The sequence below is a fragment of the Camarhynchus parvulus genome, chromosome 8, assembly GCF_901933205.1.
Source record: "Camarhynchus parvulus chromosome 8, STF_HiC, whole genome shotgun sequence".
In the NCBI taxonomy this organism is placed as follows: Eukaryota; Metazoa; Chordata; class Aves; order Passeriformes; family Thraupidae; genus Camarhynchus; species Camarhynchus parvulus.
Genome location: NC_044578.1, coordinates 6,031,581 through 6,048,660, shown reverse-complemented (window position 1 = coordinate 6,048,660; position 17,080 = coordinate 6,031,581). Strand labels below are relative to the sequence as shown.

General features: G+C 38.7%; 1 protein-coding gene across 3 annotated transcripts in view; it reads right to left on the bottom strand.

Moving 5' to 3' along the window:
• Positions 1 to 17,080, bottom strand: part of EPS15 (epidermal growth factor receptor pathway substrate 15) — a 47,140-nt gene that overhangs the window by 10,947 nt on the left and 19,113 nt on the right. For all 3 annotated transcript variants that reach the window (XM_030953703.1, XM_030953705.1, XM_030953704.1), the window contains exons 12-19: positions 15,553 to 15,638; positions 10,144 to 10,216; positions 5,385 to 5,546; positions 4,711 to 4,908; positions 2,660 to 2,857; positions 2,025 to 2,099; positions 1,595 to 1,685; positions 304 to 339 (exon numbers count right to left, since the gene is read on the bottom strand). In XM_030953703.1, the coding sequence (XP_030809563.1) occupies positions 304 to 339; positions 1,595 to 1,685; positions 2,025 to 2,099; positions 2,660 to 2,857; positions 4,711 to 4,908; positions 5,385 to 5,546; positions 10,144 to 10,216; positions 15,553 to 15,638 (919 nt within the window). The remainder of the gene's footprint in view (positions 1 to 303; positions 340 to 1,594; positions 1,686 to 2,024; positions 2,100 to 2,659; positions 2,858 to 4,710; positions 4,909 to 5,384; positions 5,547 to 10,143; positions 10,217 to 15,552; positions 15,639 to 17,080) is intronic.

The following is a 17,080-nucleotide window of genomic DNA, read 5'->3' as shown; positions in this document are numbered from 1 at the left end:
AAGAGCACAGTCCTACTACTTTGCAAATAAAACAGGCAGCAAGTGTTTGGGGCCTTCTGTTCATCACCTTCACATACTTAAATCCCAGCTAAGGAACTTCCAACAAGAGCAAAATTCACTGGCAATGGACTTCTCTGAAAAGCTTTTACACCAAGTGGCCAGGTGCTAATGTCACATATATTCTATCACGACTTTTTTGTGGCATTTCCACCTACTTTTTTTCTCTGAAAGTGGTGACAATTTTCCACACTAGCAAGAACCATTTAGAAAAACAAACACAGTATGAGTTATAAAGTTACTTACCAATTTTTCCAAAAGGATCATCTTTGAAGGGATCACCTGTTCAGAAGAAAAGCAAATATTCATTAAAGAGCTTATTACCATCATGAAACACACAGAGAATCAGCCATCCCCAAGCTGCATTTCCGTTGGCTGTTGTCCACAAACACCCACATTCTGCAGTGTTACCACTGCAGTAATCCAGGCCAGCTACTGAGAGGAGTCCCAGGTTTGTTTAATCATCACAGACACTGTGCATGGCAGCTCCTAAGTGTTCACTTCAGTAGTGGATGCATGATCCCAACTCATTTCTACTTTCTCATGTTCATCTGAGAGACAGATGCCCTGTCTCAGCTGTGGGTATCTACCCCTGAATATAGAGTGCTCAAAGCCTAAAAGTTTGGCTCTTATTAGACAGACCTTTTCTCTTCTAAAAGAAAGGCCTTGCTGTAAGACACTTCAATATAAACAAAAATCAAGCAGTATCTACACAGAAACATTCAAGCTGCTTTAAATTAGTTTAATTTATTAATAAAATATTCAATCTGCACTGACATTCTTTCAGAAGCCAAGTGATCTGAAACAAATTTAGCTTCTTTTCCTTTCAAAGCAATACAAGCTAAATTGATCAGACCATGTTGATCTGAAAGGGTGTAAAATCATATTAATGTGGCTGAAAACATCTGCTTCAGCAGTTAATTCAAAATAACTCCCCTTTCCCAACTGGTTCCATATAGGCAGATCATTCCTTCCATAAAAAATAAGAGCAGAGCAACATCATTCGTCAATGGCAAGTTCTTAAAATAAAGCCCAGCACTTCCACAAGATGAACAGATGGTGCAGCTCCACATTACCTTGTTTTGAGAGCCAAACTCTCCAGAAGTAGGCCACAGCCATTCATTCTGAACCACCCACACCCTCCCCACAGCAGAGCCCAGAGAACCCTCTGCTAACTTCTTTGTGGATTGGGGCTGTCAATCAGATCACTGACACCACACCCATCACAAGCCTGCCCACACCTCTACAGCCAAAATGCCACCAGGGCAGGGGAAAGAGAAGTCCTCAGGAGGAGCAATGAGGGAAAGGAGCAATTTTCAGAGCTCATTAGGAAGTCCAGATGAAGGAAGGAGAAACACCCCAGAACTCTCATTTCTATCACTTGTATTTCTGTAACGCTATTGGCTCCACGCTCCTGTCACCCACACATCTTCAGATTTATCCTATAAAGAGCAGTCTCAAGGTGAAGATGAGTCTGATGCATTCACACAAGATCTCTTTCTGCAAATCTGCACTTAAGAGAGAAATGTTTACTTACTGCCAACAAAAGGGTCAGACTGGAAGAACTCTAAGCTGGCTTCAGAAACTAGATCAGGCAACGGATGAGACTCAGCATCAAATGGATCTTCCTGGGCAATGCAGACAGAGAGAAACATATTAAATTTTTAAGACTTGCAGGGATGGAAAATACTTATGTCATCTCCTGTTACCGTTCAGTGGTTTCTTAAAGCTTAAGGCAAAGAGGCAGCCAGAAATCTATATAATTCTTCAATGGAGATCCAAAATATTGTTCAACAACCTTCCTGCTACCCGAGATGAAATGTTTTCAAGACATCACACGAAATAAAACCAGTAGGAAGTGACAATTATTCCTCTATTGTTGTATGAACATCGTGCAAGCCTGAAACAGTTTAACCAGGATTTTTTTTTAACCTACTTTTTCCTCCCCCAAAGCTGAAGAAACTCACCTTTTTGGTAACAGTTGCAGCTGGGGTCTCTTTCTCTTCTCCTACAGAGACTGCTGTTTCAGGACTATTCCTTATCTGTACAAGGGCAAAAGCAATCCACCATAAATAAGTAAATAGAAGACTGCATGATAAAATTTTAAGTTTTAAACAGAATCACACAATATACAAAAGCATACTTCAAGAGGTTCATACTTATTATAGCAGATACTTTAGTGTTTCAGAAACCCTGTAAAAGTTTTTTAAAAAAATAAATCAATCACAAATCTACTGAGACATAAGGAGGAACATTTAAAGCAAGACAGTTTTAGATTTTCTATACCTTTCCTTATTCTGTTCTCACTGCACCAAATGGAGACAGCTGCTCTCCTTTAGTGTTAATTCTGCTATTCAATTTATGATATTTTGCTTTGGAAATAAATACAGAAAAAAAATGTTACTGCTACTTTCCAAGCAAACTAAAATTACCTCCTTTTCTGCTTATGAACTTTCAGATATGTGGAAACACAGTCCTTCAGAAAAACACCCTGAAATTTCAGTTGTGCAAATGTTTAAAAACATAATCTTGGTATATTCTTAACTTATTCCCACTTCACAGCTGCAATGCATCGTGATCAAGCAGGCAAAACACTACTCACTGGAGACACACAGTTTGTTTGTTCCTCTTCTGCTATGCTTTCCCTCTCAGCATTCTCATTAAGGTTTGCAGTTTCACTGCTGCTGTTGCTAAGACTAGAATGATCCACAGTTCCATTAACAAGTGTACTATGGGGCTGAGAGTGCCAACTAAATTGGTTATTTTCCAGTTCTTTCAGCTCAAGAAGCTTTGTCTGCACCTATAAACAGAAATAAATGTATTAGCATCAGTATGGCAGCACGTGGAAGCCAGTAAATGGCCATCCCCTACTAAATATGGGTGATATATGTCTGAAAATCTTATTTTCAAAAGTAAATATAATAAAAAACTGTTCTGTCAATCAAAGGATGAAATTTGAGAGAAATGCAGAAAACTTATTTAGCAGAAGTGCAGACTGGTTGAAGGACACGCCTTTTGCCAAGGAAGAAGACTCTGTCACTGGCAACACCAAGACTTGTTGCTATTCAAACTCATCAGAAAAGTTGCAAAGGTTTCAGGGTTCTTTTGTTTGTTTAGCTTTGCTGGGGAGTTTTGGTTAGGTTTTTTTTTCTTATTTTATTTTGGACTGGGGTGTGTGTGTAGGTATGTGTGTGGTCTGGGTTTTTTTCCTAGATGATGTATTTGCAATTTCCTTAAACTCAAAATTAAAAAGGCTTTATCAGAACTCTCATCTTCCAAGAAGGAACATTATGATTTCATTATCATCTCCCACATGACTTCTGAAGTCTACAAAAACCAAATATATCTTCCTAAGCAGACACTTATATTCATCTTTTATTATTTCAGCAATATGCTTAATGCAGTGCCTTACAGCAAACATTTACAAACAACTTTCCAGTTATGAAGGAATTACTGGATCTGGCAGGTTATGCAAAAGAATAAACCTAGTCCAGATATTTGGGTGCCTAAATCCTATTGAACTCTGCCAGGTCAGTGACCTAATAGAGTTATTGGGGTGTCAGCAAAGACACCACCAGGTGTCTTTCAAGTTAACTGACCTCAGACCAGCCATTAGATAATCTTGCCTAAAGCACCAAAGCACCTACCGTTCCTTATTTAGGAGTCAAAAGCAATAAAGTCAGAAGTACTATTATAAAATCCAGTAAAAAAAATGTCTGCAGTACAGTCAAGCATAACCACTTATACTATCTGCCTCAAATCTGTTCATGGCAAGCACCCCTTGCCATATAAAAACACTGTAGTGGTATAACCTTCTCTCCACCTGTGATGAAATGATGAAAAAATCCAGTTGTTTACTTCTCAGTTTCTAGACTAAAAGCCATATTTTAAAATTATGAATGTTGTAAGACTCGTTAGCAAGTTACAGATGTGAATTGTGTGAAATGACCAACCCTGAGGTCAGCCATTTCTAGGGTTCAAAGGGAGGCTTTGCCTTTTCTTTTCAACTTGGTACCACTGTGAGTGGCTAATACATAACACAGCTGGCAACAGGGAAGGAGAACCGTGAGGAAAGGGTGTGCAAGTTCAGGCATCACCAAAGTTATAACAAATTCCTGATTACAGAGAGGAACTGGAAGTGTTGGTGCAACAGCAGTCACTTCAAAGCACAGGGCTCTCTCCCTCTCAGGGTCTCATCTCAACCCAATTTCTTTTTCCATCCACCTCACTTTCCCCCTTCAACAATGCAATAAGTAAATGCTATCAGTAATTTATATTGACTTCACATCAATTAAAGAATAGTGAGAGCATGCCCCAGGCTATGGAGGATGAAAACTTCAATAACTACTGGACACAGAGAATTTAAGTCTGCATCAGCCATTTTTGATTCATTACATTATGACAAATTATTTATGAACTAAAATAAATTAATCCTTTTAATTAATAAAAGAAAGACCATGAAGTATTTTGAATGACTCAAATCAGCCTCTAAAAATCCTAACAACTACTAGCACAGAACACATGTGTAAGTAACTAAAGACATGAGCAAACAGTGAAGAAAAAAGGAAACAACGCCTTCCCCTTAAGGCAAACCACACTAAAGGTTTCCAGCTCAAAATATTTTTTGGGGGTGGGTCTTTCACACTGCCTTACTGAATTGATTTCCTGTTGTGAATCCTGCAGATGTTGCTGAAGAGGTCCCAGCTGTGCTTTCCCAGACTCTATGCAATGTTCAAGCTCTGCAGTTTCTTGCTGCAGGCGACTCAGCTCCTCTTGGGCTTTGGTCAGTTCATCTTCATAGGCTGAAATCTTTGATTCCTGGCTTGTTATTTCAGCCTTCAGCACGGCAATCTAAAGCATGAACAGTATTTCAAGTCAAAAAAACCCCACAAAAACAACCAAAACCCACACCCAAAAACCCAAACACTTCCAAACACATCCAAATACTATTATTCATGAGCAGAAAAAGTAAAAAAATCGCATAGCTATTGCAGAGATTATAGATCATACCTGAATAAACAGTTAATTCTCTATTGGTCTCAATAAGAACACAGTATTTTAGCTGTTCTTCTGACCAACACAGATATTTCTGCTTTAAACCTTATTTGTGTGCAATCTCAACATGTTTGTTGACACTCTGACACTAAATTAGGAACACTGAAGCAAGTGATGTATTTCCTATGCTCTGTTGGTCGCAAAACCTTGACATTCAGGCTATTTTACTCATTAAACCTTTTTTCCTGCCCCAACAACTGGAACTCTGCAAGGCTGAGTTCTTCAAGACAAGGCATTTATGCCTCCCCAGGGCATTGGCCACCAGACCTTACCAAATGGGCCTCCTCTGCACACTTCTGCCTGATGTCATTAAGTTGTTCTTCCAACTTGGCCTTCTGCTCATCAAGATCATTAAGGGTTTCCTGTGCTTCCTGTTTCTGAGCTTGCAGCTTCTGCAGATTACTGCTCTCCCTCTTTACTTCATCCTGGAGATCCTGAAATAAAACACACAGCTTGACATTTGTTCCCTCTCTCCCCTTAACCACTGAATTCCACAGTACAAACTGCAGTGCTAACCCAGATTTCAAAGTTTCAACAAATTATCTTCCAGAAGCCTGCATGGATACCAGACAAGCAAGTACTCTGAGATTCTAATTCAATGACATAAAAATAATCAGCTTGTTTGCTTTTCTTCAGTAAATCTCACTGAAGTGTTGAGATCATACAGATGAACTGTATCCCTCACAGAGAGGTCAGGTTTTCATTCTGAATTTCAAAGTTGTCTTTATTCAGGCTGCTACAGTGTCTCTGTCCTGTGCTTTAGCACTATGTTTTACTGAGTTTCTTATCAAGAACATGGACCTGTTGGAGGGAGCCCAGAGGAGTCCATGAAGATGGTCAGAGGGCAGGAGCACCTCTGCTATCAAGACAGGCTGAGAGAGCGTGGGGTTGCTCACCCTGGAGAAGTGAAGGCTCCAGGGAGACCTTAAAGCCCCTTCCAGGAATGAAAGGGAGCTTGCATGAAAGTTGGAAATGGACTTTTTATCAGGACATGGAGTCACAGGACACTGGGAATGGTTTCACACTGGCAGAGGGCAGGTTTACATGGGACATCAGTAAGCAATCCTTTGCTGTGAGGGTGGGCAGGCCCTGGTACAGCCCACCCATAGAAGCTGTGCCTGCTCCATCTCTGGAAGTGTCCAAGGCCAGGTTGGATGGGGCTTGGAGAAACCTGGAATAGTGGAAGGTGACCCTGCCCCTGGCAGGGGGCTGGAACGAGATGGGTTTTGAGGCTCCTTCCAACCCAAAACATTCTGGGATTTTGTCATGATAGAAATCCTTTATTCTGCTCCTTCCCCCTTCAAAAACACATGGCCAAAAATAGGAACTGTTTTTTGGAGCATGGTGAAAGACCATTAACCCAAATGCATTGCCTCCTAGGACATTCCTGCCCCAAATTTTGCAAGGATCAGCCAAAAACTTATTTTCTGTGTACCACTACAGGTAAAAAATGCACATTTCATACACAATAATATGGAATCTTTTGATTTATGAAAGAGCAGCAAGTATGTGTCTGGTGTTTTAAGTACATTAAGTAGCATCATAAAATAATTACTTCATTTCTGAGCAACAGGAATGGTTATCCTTCAACAAGCTGCAGAGACAACACTGAAAAACATGTCAAGGAAAGAATTTAAGAAGAAGAAAGAATCATCAAAGCCAGGAGGAAGAGATAATACAGGGAGATCAAAAAGGATTAATCCAAAAAGAAAAGTATTAGATGAAAAGAGAAGATTGCAGCCTTTCTGAGAAAATACAGCAATTTCAGGAAGAATCATCAACAACAGTAAAAAATGAACAGAGAGAAAAAAAAATTAGGGAGGATAAGAAAGCAAGCAGGCATGAAATTCTGATTAGATCATACATTTGTGTGCTGCTCTAAGCTACAATCCTGCTCTCCTTTCCTAGGGGTGTTTTGTTTGGGTTCTTTTTGGTGAGGGAGACAGTTTATCCATGTGTTGTGTGCTAACACCTCCACATAAGGAGGACAAAAAGACAGATAGGAATAGAAAGGCATATGATGCAGCAGTCAGATGCTGGGGAATTAGGTAACCTCAAGACAACTGGAGGGCTACCCAGAGATACATCACAGATGGTTTTACCTTAACAATCAACCACAAAACCATGCAAAAAAATCTCCCAAACCATATCACAAAAAGCCCCCCACAAAATTCCCCCAAATCAAATCTGAATTTCAGTGAAGAGTATGTCAGTATACAGCAGTCAGGCTAGGAAAAATACTGGTTATTTCTAACCCAGGAGAGAAAAACTAGTGTGCACACAAAAAGCTCTCAGAGCAGCTACTGACTTGGATAATTGGGACACTCTTGATCCGTTCATTTTCACATGGCTTTGAAAAGCAAGGATCAGCTGACAGTTAACACAAGCAGTGGAGGAAAAAAGTAACAGCTTAAAGAGACTTCAGCCTCCTTTCTCCTAGAGGAAGCAGGAATTCACATCCACATAAGCTAAATATAGATCAACTCCACTTTTGTCTGTCCTAGGCACAGCAGTAGAGAAGCACTGAAGAGACCTAACTAAGCCTGATGGCTGCCAGAAGAGAAAAGAAAGAAAAAAGCCCAACCGAACGCAAAACCTGTGGTGGTTTTTGTTCACATATGCACCTAACCTCTCCAGAATTAAAGGCTGCAGTAGATACAACACACAAAACTGGCTATCATACTCAAAGATGCCTCTTCATGAATTAAACCAGGCTCCAACTAAGCTTCAATTTCAAAGAACACCCTTCAGCATGGAAGCAGCATCTTAATGTTCAAGCACTGAATGAGATTCTAAATGAAAACCCTTAAGATACTTGAGGTGTTACAAACTGCCATACTGATGGTAACAATAATCCTTCTGTTAGATTTATAATCATTGTAACTCTTTATGCCAATAAAGTGTAGGATAAGGAAAGTTTAGGAATCCATATTTCCATGGACAAGGGATTTAATAGCTTGCCAGTCTGTCCTTCCCAAGACAATTCATGCGCTAGAAAATGTCAAGCCTGCAAGAGGACAGAAAAGTAAAACTTCACTGACTTTCTAATGGCATTGGTGCACTGCAATGGAGAAAAAGAAAATCCAATTCTGAGGGATACTCAGTGCATGTAACTTTGAGGAGACACCCCTTAGTCTTTGCTACTAAAGAGCTGATATTTTAACAAGCACATTAAACCCCATCTAGATGCTACATCTTCCTTACAACTCTTTTCCTGCCTTTGCTTTTTAGTACCTATTTACACAGTTTTCATTTTTTTAATTGAAGAAAAAACTGTCATTCTTTCCCTTCAGCTATACAAATCAGTTTGACTGATCACTGACCATGGCTATATTTGAGATTACAAACAGGTCTGTGGAAGGAATTCTGGTGTCAGAAACCCTGAAGTGCCATGCCACAAAACCAGCTTGAAACAATGAGGCAGGTTAGAGCAAAATGGTTTTTTGGTAGACCATCTTTAGAAATGTCCTCATTAGAATAAAACCAGAAGAAAAATGCACGAGGGAAAGAGATCCTTAATCTGCTCTATTATTCTCTGAAGTTCTAGAAAGTTTGTTGAAACATGCAGGTCCTCCACCAGCCAGGAATAAGAAAAGATAAAGGGCCAGCAGATTAAATAAATGCTGCAGCCATTTCCTGTTTGATCCTGGAGGTTTCTCCTTTTTCTGACAAGCCCATAATAGATTGTTCCTTCTGTGCAGACTGACAGAACTCTGTAACTATATTTAGAAATTGCTTGTGTGACCACTAACAGGTTAAAGACCTGAGACAGCTGCTCCCAGCAGCACTGCTCAGGATGCAGAGACTCAGGGGATTCTGTGACGCTGCTGCCTGTCAAACGCACATGGATGACACTGGAACATTCAAGGTAAGGTTTTTATCAAGCTTACAAACCTTTTGTGCAAAGGCACCAGAAAACTCAACCCTCACATGAACCAACACACATTCCAGAAGACACCAACAAAATAATCCTGTGTGCAAAGCCAGGAATACCCCTGAGAATTGTGTGAACAGCAGGAAAGGGAATCTGCAGGGTGGGGAGGAGAATGACCGTGGAGCTCAGGCATGGGCAACTTCCACACGCATTCCTGCAGCTGCTGGAGCTGCTGCCAGCATGACCAACAGGCCAGAATCTGATTATCTCCTCAAAGGTCACACGATTAATTATCATCCACACTCCAAGGATATTAAATAACCCTGCACAAAATTCACAACTCTTGTAACACATTAGCTCCTTTTCAGCCCCACCGAAATTGAAATGCTGAAATCTTGCGTTATTTACTCTTAAGTAAAGATTATGGAAAATGACAGAATCTTAAAATAAATTTAGAAATAAATATAAATGGTCAGATATCACATTGAAGATTTTTTTAAAAATAGCAACTGAGAATTTAACTGAAATATTGCTTTGCAATATTTAATTCAGAGCTTGGCTAGTCTGTCAGCGCTCTAAACACTGATGCTGACTGCATAATTTTAACATCTGCAAAACACTTGTAAATTTAGATATTCAAGAAATTCAGTATCATCCTTTCAAATAAAAATCAACAGATTCTTTATAAAATTCACTTATATTAGGCAAAATTAATTTGAGGCAACATTTCTCCCTAGCTGGTAATTACTGTGCCTCTTAAGAAGCAGCCTGATACACAAGCTCTTTTAATTCAGCCACTTAAGTTTATTAAATAATTTACACTGCTACAGCGTCCTCTTTAGTTTTAATTACACAGTAGATAATCTTGCTTAAAAAAAGAAAGAAAAATCTAGTCTTTGGTAATATTTTTCATTTAAAACTCCATGCATGCTATATATCCTATAGGAGCTAGCACATTTATATAAATATACACACCTACACAAATCCAAAATTATATATAAAATACACTTCAAAGTACATTATTTTTCTTAGCTACCGATTTTTTTTCTTTTTACTGGATAAGTGACGTGATCTAAAGACTCAGTAATCCCACTGTCATTAAAACAGCACATGGTGCAATATCAGATGTCTGAACAAAAATTTGGTGGTTTATTTACCTGGACCTCACTTGTCCTCTGCTTGATGGCATCTTCTTTCTCCTTCAGATCTTGCTCTACATTATTCTTTTCCCTGGAAGACCAGCAAACAATGCAAGAATACTTAAGAACATCAGCTACAGCAGGTACAGTTATCCAGCCCCCTAAGCCTGTATCTCTCTTTAAATACATAGTGAAACATGAAACAAAAAAGATGTGAGGGATTTCTGCTTTCCAAATTATTTACAAGACAGAAGCCCACAGAAGTGTTCTGCATAAACCCCCCTGTCTTTCCACCAACTGCACTCCAGTGATAAGAATGGCTCAAAAATGGAAGGGGGCGGGAGGCAGAAATCAATGAAATACTGTCTCCAGTGATCTCACTGTTGCTATGGAGCACTTGTCTAATGAAAACTGCTAGGAAAAGTGGGAGGGATTGCATCAGATTCCATCTATTAACCCCTGCAAACACAGCCATGCCCGTGCTCACAGCAGCCAGGGAACACTCCCACAGGCCAGCAGAGCCCATGAATGCCCTTGGCCTGTCAGATTTTGGATCTGTTTGTTGGGAGGCTCAGGCAGGAGCAGGAAGGTTGGCTTGGCTTGCTGGAACCACGATCTGCTCAGACACTCCACACGGAGTGATTTGCTGTGTCATATCAAGGCTGCCTCTACAGACATTTATTCAAGTTTAAGTGACTGCTGATGACAGGGGAATTATCATCAATAAATTCTCATCAGTCAGACACAACAATAGCTTTAAGAAAGGGAACAAACCCATACAACTGAGAAGTGTTACTGTTATTAAAAAATCATGAGTGTTTCTCTCTAGACAGCATATGGAATCTTTTCTCCTTCCATAGATGCAAGAAAACATTAAGCATTACAGTTTTTGCACAATCTTCTGTAGATATTTACTTTCATAAGGACTCTGTTAATAAACCAACACACACAGTGAATTTAGAATCTGAACCATAAACCTAACATTTCTAATTGAAATACCATAGTGAAAAGCTATTAGATTGTATTACTGGTATAAACTGACATTTCAAAACTTCATATTTTAATAGCAGCAGATTGTTAATCAATCTAAAACTATTTATTTGTTCACTCTTATTTAATACAGAAGAAAGCATTTCTGTGTTGAAGTAAAGCAGGTCTACTCTAAGCTCTTTACTCAAGCTGAGAAAGTTTTAGTTTACTGCTAAACCACACAGAATGGAAAATAAAAAGAACTCAGATATTGGATCTTAAATGAACATTTGCTCTGACAAATAATTACCATAGATTATACTCTGCTATTATTTTTCTCATTATCTGACTAAAGAGGAACTTCCTGATTATGCCCAAAGGGGAAATTTAAATGGAAGGAAAAGGAAAGATGCGGAAAGAGGAACTTTGAAGATCAAGGCTATTTTTTCTGTTAAGTGTGATCCTTCAAAATAAAGGATCACACTTTCATAAAATTAATAAAATAAATTCCATAAAATTCATAAAGTTTCTCACTTTCCATTCACCAGAAACTGGAAATTCTAAAAAAATCTTTACCTTTTCAATCAAAGCTACAGCACACTCCTCTAGCTCAATAGCATCTGTAGCATATTTGTATTTAGGTATTTAAAGCATTGCAACACAGGCTTGAAACAAGCTCTGTTGCTTTGGCTTCCATAACTTCCCATGAACAAAGGTCTCAATAAAGCACTTCTACAGATCTATGTACAAATCAGGCTGAAAAATACCTTCAAGCCCTCAAACACCCATCAAGCATAGCCAACATTCATATATACTCTTCCTGATTGATGATAAAAAAGAGTAGGAAAACAAATTCTTGTTATTTTTCCTGCAAGGGTGGGAAAAATAAGCAAGAAATAGAACCGCAAACAGGTATGTTTGGTTAATATTCAGCATTTCTACATTACTGTCACTGATGTGCCTGAGACTGTCAGAGAGGCAGATCACTTCCTTTGTATTTCAACACAAGCCGGGTACCTAAATCCTTGCAATCTGGACTAAGCAACAGGATACAACACCCACCCACTGGCACTTCCATGAGCCAAATCAGAGCACAAACAATGAATTGGAAAGAATCAAGTGAAAGAAGTATTGTCAGGCAGAACAAGAAAAGCTTAGGCAGCAGTCTCAGGCAAAGGAAAACAATCTGAGTGCATATAGTCTACACATAACACATCCCATCCTCCCCCCAGAAATGCCTCTTTGTTTCAAAGCAAAGACAACACAGAACTACTTAATTCATTAATTCTTCTGAATACCTTCATTTCTTTTACAAAGTATCTGCTATGCCCCTTTAGGAATGTTCAGCAACTGAAAGAACCAAAAACAAATATCAAAATTGATTTGTTGGATATGACAGATTTCCTGGATCATAAAGTCCCTTACTACATCCAAAAAGCAACTCCAAAAGAACTGTGGTCTTGCCAACAAAGGACACTTGTAACCAACTCAAGCCAATTTTTGAAAGCAATACAATTTCCCTATGCATTTTAATAGCAGTCAGGTTGGGAGAACCTCATATCAAATAAACTAAAAGCAATGACTAATAGATGGTTTCTCCCATACAGATGCTTCATGATTTACCAAAACCCTAAATTTAATGCTAATTTGTGAATGGAGTAATTTATAAATAGGAGCCAGCACATTGCAAATATCTGTCATAGCTGAGAACTGCAAAGTCCCTGTGTCAGCAGAGGTGTTCAAGCCAAACATTCAACCCTGGCCAGGCTGAATCACCTTAGATACAAAAACAAAAAAATCATAGTTCTTTCCCATAACAAGATGATGACTACTCACAGAGCTGGTAGCATTATCTACACTCATAGTTGCCCAATATTTCTTATTTTCACATACATCTGTAGTTGTGGGAATTCCTAATGTAGTAATACTTCAGTTTGGCAATGCTGGAAAAAATGCCAACGGTTTGCCTTGCTTCTTCTAACATTTGTTACTTACAACCTCTTCTGCTGCAACAGCTCAGTTTCTTCCAAACCAGAGGCTGAGAAGAAATGATCTATCCTACATTAAAGTTCTTAGCTAAGGTGATGTAGATGTCTGAAATTTGAAACAAAAGTTTCATGCAAGTGTATGGCAGGGAGAGATTGTCCTGTTTTTCTGGAGGATGTTTTGCTCTTTCATTGCTATTGAGACCAACTCACCAGCTTTATGGTCCTTTTAATCTGATTTATACTACAAGAAAATTTAAAGCTGCTATCCAGCATATGTGAAGGATGATATCTCAAGTTAAGCTCAACCAACCCTCTGCTTAGAGAGGAATGGAGCATCAGTAAAGCTTGAAGAAATTCCGTGAATTTGTGGGCCATCACTAACTTTGAAAGCAAGAAAGCAAACCTGGGTTTGTTGGGGAAGAAAAAGGTTTTATGGCTTGAAAAAGAATAGTCCAGCCTCCCACAATGTTGATCAAGAAAAACTTCAAATAGCTTTCTAAAAATATAGTGCAACTGAAACAGAATTTAGAGACAGCAGTACTAACAGGCTCAAAATGATGCAGGGTCCACAATGTCCCAAGGCAAATCATTCCCCCACCAGAGGGGTATTGTACTCCCTAATAAGTGTTCTGCATTTTATTCTTCATCTGATCCTCAACCTCCACCCTCCTGACACTGTATTTATCAAATTAAGATTAACAAAGCTATTGGCCACCAGACCTCTTTCCCACACAAACTGCTGAGCCACAAAGACATCACCTCGGTATTCTTTGCTCAGTCTCTCCAAAAGCTGTTCTACACACATGGTCATTCTTTTGGCCATTTCCTCTCCTGCCTTTTTTTTTTTTTTTTTTGGTTGTTTGTTTTTTTTGAAGTGCACTTCAAAAATATATTCAAATTCTATTACTGTGTCTCAAAAATGCAGCTTTTGGACACTTTTCAATGGAATCAGAGACCAGATTTCTTATATATTGAGTCCAACAGCTGAACAATCTATCTTGCTTAATAATGAACAAAAATAACTTCCGTTTAAATTACATTTTTATATGACAACTATCAAGTCTGAAAGTGTACTTCACCAGTTGTAATGAACATGTGGATTCATCAAAGATTGAAAGTTAGCACATTGTTAATCCCATTCTGTTCTGAACCTCTAAATCATATCAAAGTAAATTTCCCCTTTCTAAAAACACACACTAAGAGTTGCCTCTACCCTATCTTCAACAATCTAGTATCATTAAATTTAAAATAATTGTCAATGTATATTTGCCCATCAAGAAATGGAAGCAGTGTCTTTTTCAGATTCCTTCATACCTCACAGTAAGAAAAGAAAACCAGACTCAAACAGCCTGACTTGCATGTGAGGCTGCAAGCCCACCTACTGAAAACCAACTTCTTCTAAAAATTCATGCCAGCCAACAATTTATTTCCTTCTAAGATACCAACAGTAAATATACACAGTTGCAAATCCTATTTCAGGTTAATAAATGTGAGTGTCCAAAAATGGAATTAATATATCCTGAAGAACAGTGGAGGCAGAGCAGAGAGAAGCAAGGAGGCAGTGGGAGTAATAAGAGAGAATAAGCAAGTGAAATGAAAAAATATTTATGCATTTAGGAAACAGATTGTGCTCTGACACACTGCCAAGTTAAATCATTCCCACAAGTGACATGAATTAGAGAGGCAAATTTCATCATGACAAAGCACCCGCACTTAAAAAATAGGAAAATTTACTGTTCTTAATAGAATTTTCAGTGGATTTATGATAGTAACAAGAAAAACACTGAAGAAAAATACTTGCTGCCTCAAGAGCATTACCAAGACTATAGAAAATATACGCATTTGATTTTCTTAGTCACTTGAAGTCATCTTAATTACCTTAGAAATAATTAATGGAATCCAAGAGTCTGCAGACATCAAAACAATTTTTCTCAGTCCAGCAGTTTATTTTATTACACAAAAGCAGCATCCCCATCTTTAGCCCCGCCAAAACCCTAGCAGAGGTCCATGCACAGTCATCTTCCCACTCCCTATCCTGCATACTTACTGATCTTTTCCATCTCACTTCCTTACTGCCACCAAAACCAAGTCCTTGGAATGCCCTCTACAAAAAAAAGGTAACTAACACCATTTATATATGGTTCCAGCATCCTAAAGATTTGCTCCACTCACATCTGCCAATAAAGATGAACATGGAGAATATTCCCAGGTCAGGTTGCTGAGACCCACAGCTCTCTGAAACACAACCTGAGGGCACAAGGGACAGACCCTTCCCAGTCCTGCTGTCACTAAGTGCACTCATGTGAGTGAACAGAGAGCAGCAATGTCACACAGCACCACAGACATGCTGACCCTTTACTCAGCAGAGTACTACCACCTGCTTTTCTCTTCTGCACCGAATTGTTCTTTAAAAAACAGTAAATAGCTCAACTGAATCCAAGGCAATTCTAGCTATTCCTCCCTTACATACCTCTGCAGGTCCACAATTTCATTATTTAATGTATCAAGTTCTTTAATTGCAGAAAAATCTGCTACAGAATTCGGTCCTTGAGTACTCTGAAAGATAAAAAATAAACACTGTTAGTCTGGAGCTTATGCTATTCAACTACTACATTCATTTTTCTTTTTGTGGCAGCATGAGCTGTCCTCTTGTAACAACTGCTGGTAGCATTGTATTTCAAACCTTCAATCTTAGAAACCCCAAAAGAGTACAGATGCTGTATGAGCAGAACACAACACACAGCCAAAGCATGGAGACAGCTCAATTCAAAGAGAGTTTGTCTCCTTGAAGACATCTTCCACAAAAGCACAGGACTACCTAATCATACAAAAAAAACATAGAATCTTGTTCTAAAATAAGTCTTATGTAACAGCTAATATTTAGGTGGTTTCCTAGCATTCATTTGAGAGAGGTTTGCTTACTACTTTTATATTTCTTCACCTTGGTGATCCTCATGTTGCAGAGTAGACACTGACTTGCAAGGATTTGAGGGATACTGAGCTTGTTTAACAGGAACCTCCAGAGTACTCAATGAAACTTTGATAATACAAAGTCACAGGGTAACTTACACCCATGAGTTCCCATTTGCTTAATGTCTTTGTAAGACAATGACTAATACAAATTATTTGTTTCAAAAAAAAGCACACATAAATGGATAGAGAACAAATGCTGAAGACAGAAATTACAAATGCTGTAATTATTCTTCTGTGCCTTGTCACAACATGAACACGCTTAGAAAGCAACAGCCATTGTAGCTACCTCCTATAAATACATCCACTCCTTCAAGTCTTGAATAAAGTCACCCAGGACAAACACAACACTCTGAGGACAAGTGCATACATATAATTTTAAAAGGCTAGTGATACCCCCCAGAATAACACAAAAGTTTTTAAATGCTTAAGTTTCTCTACAGATAAAGCAAGATATTATTAACTATGTGCTTGCTCAAACTGATACTCTGGGGAGGAAAAAAACCAAGAGCTATGAACACTGTGAGCACACTGGCTGAGAGTATTATTCAGCAGAGCTACAGACTATTCATGTATATTTTACTAGCACAAAGGGTATGAACTGGGAATTAAAAAAAACACAAAAAAACCAACCAAAGAACCAACTATACAGCTGTTCTTAAACTGGTTAGTGTACAGCTTCTCAAATGGGCAAACTGGCTATGATGTTCAATCCTGCTCTACAGGAATTAACAGGAGTTTTGCAGAGTTGATCATGGCATTCCAGTGGGGGTTTTTACTTCTCCTATGACAAGGATAGAAGGAACACATGGAAATATTAGCTGCAAGAAAAATTTTTTCCAGGCCTTCTTCTTTCACCAGTTAAAGAAATTCTGCACACTAATGCCAGCATCAAACTTGAGGAAAATGTAGTTCAATCTTATTTTCAATTGTTCAGGAGAACTGGTGGGGGGCAGGAACATAAAAGCCAACATTTTTTAGCTTCAATACACATGTTAACAAGGACAAGTTAGAACCATGGCCTGCCA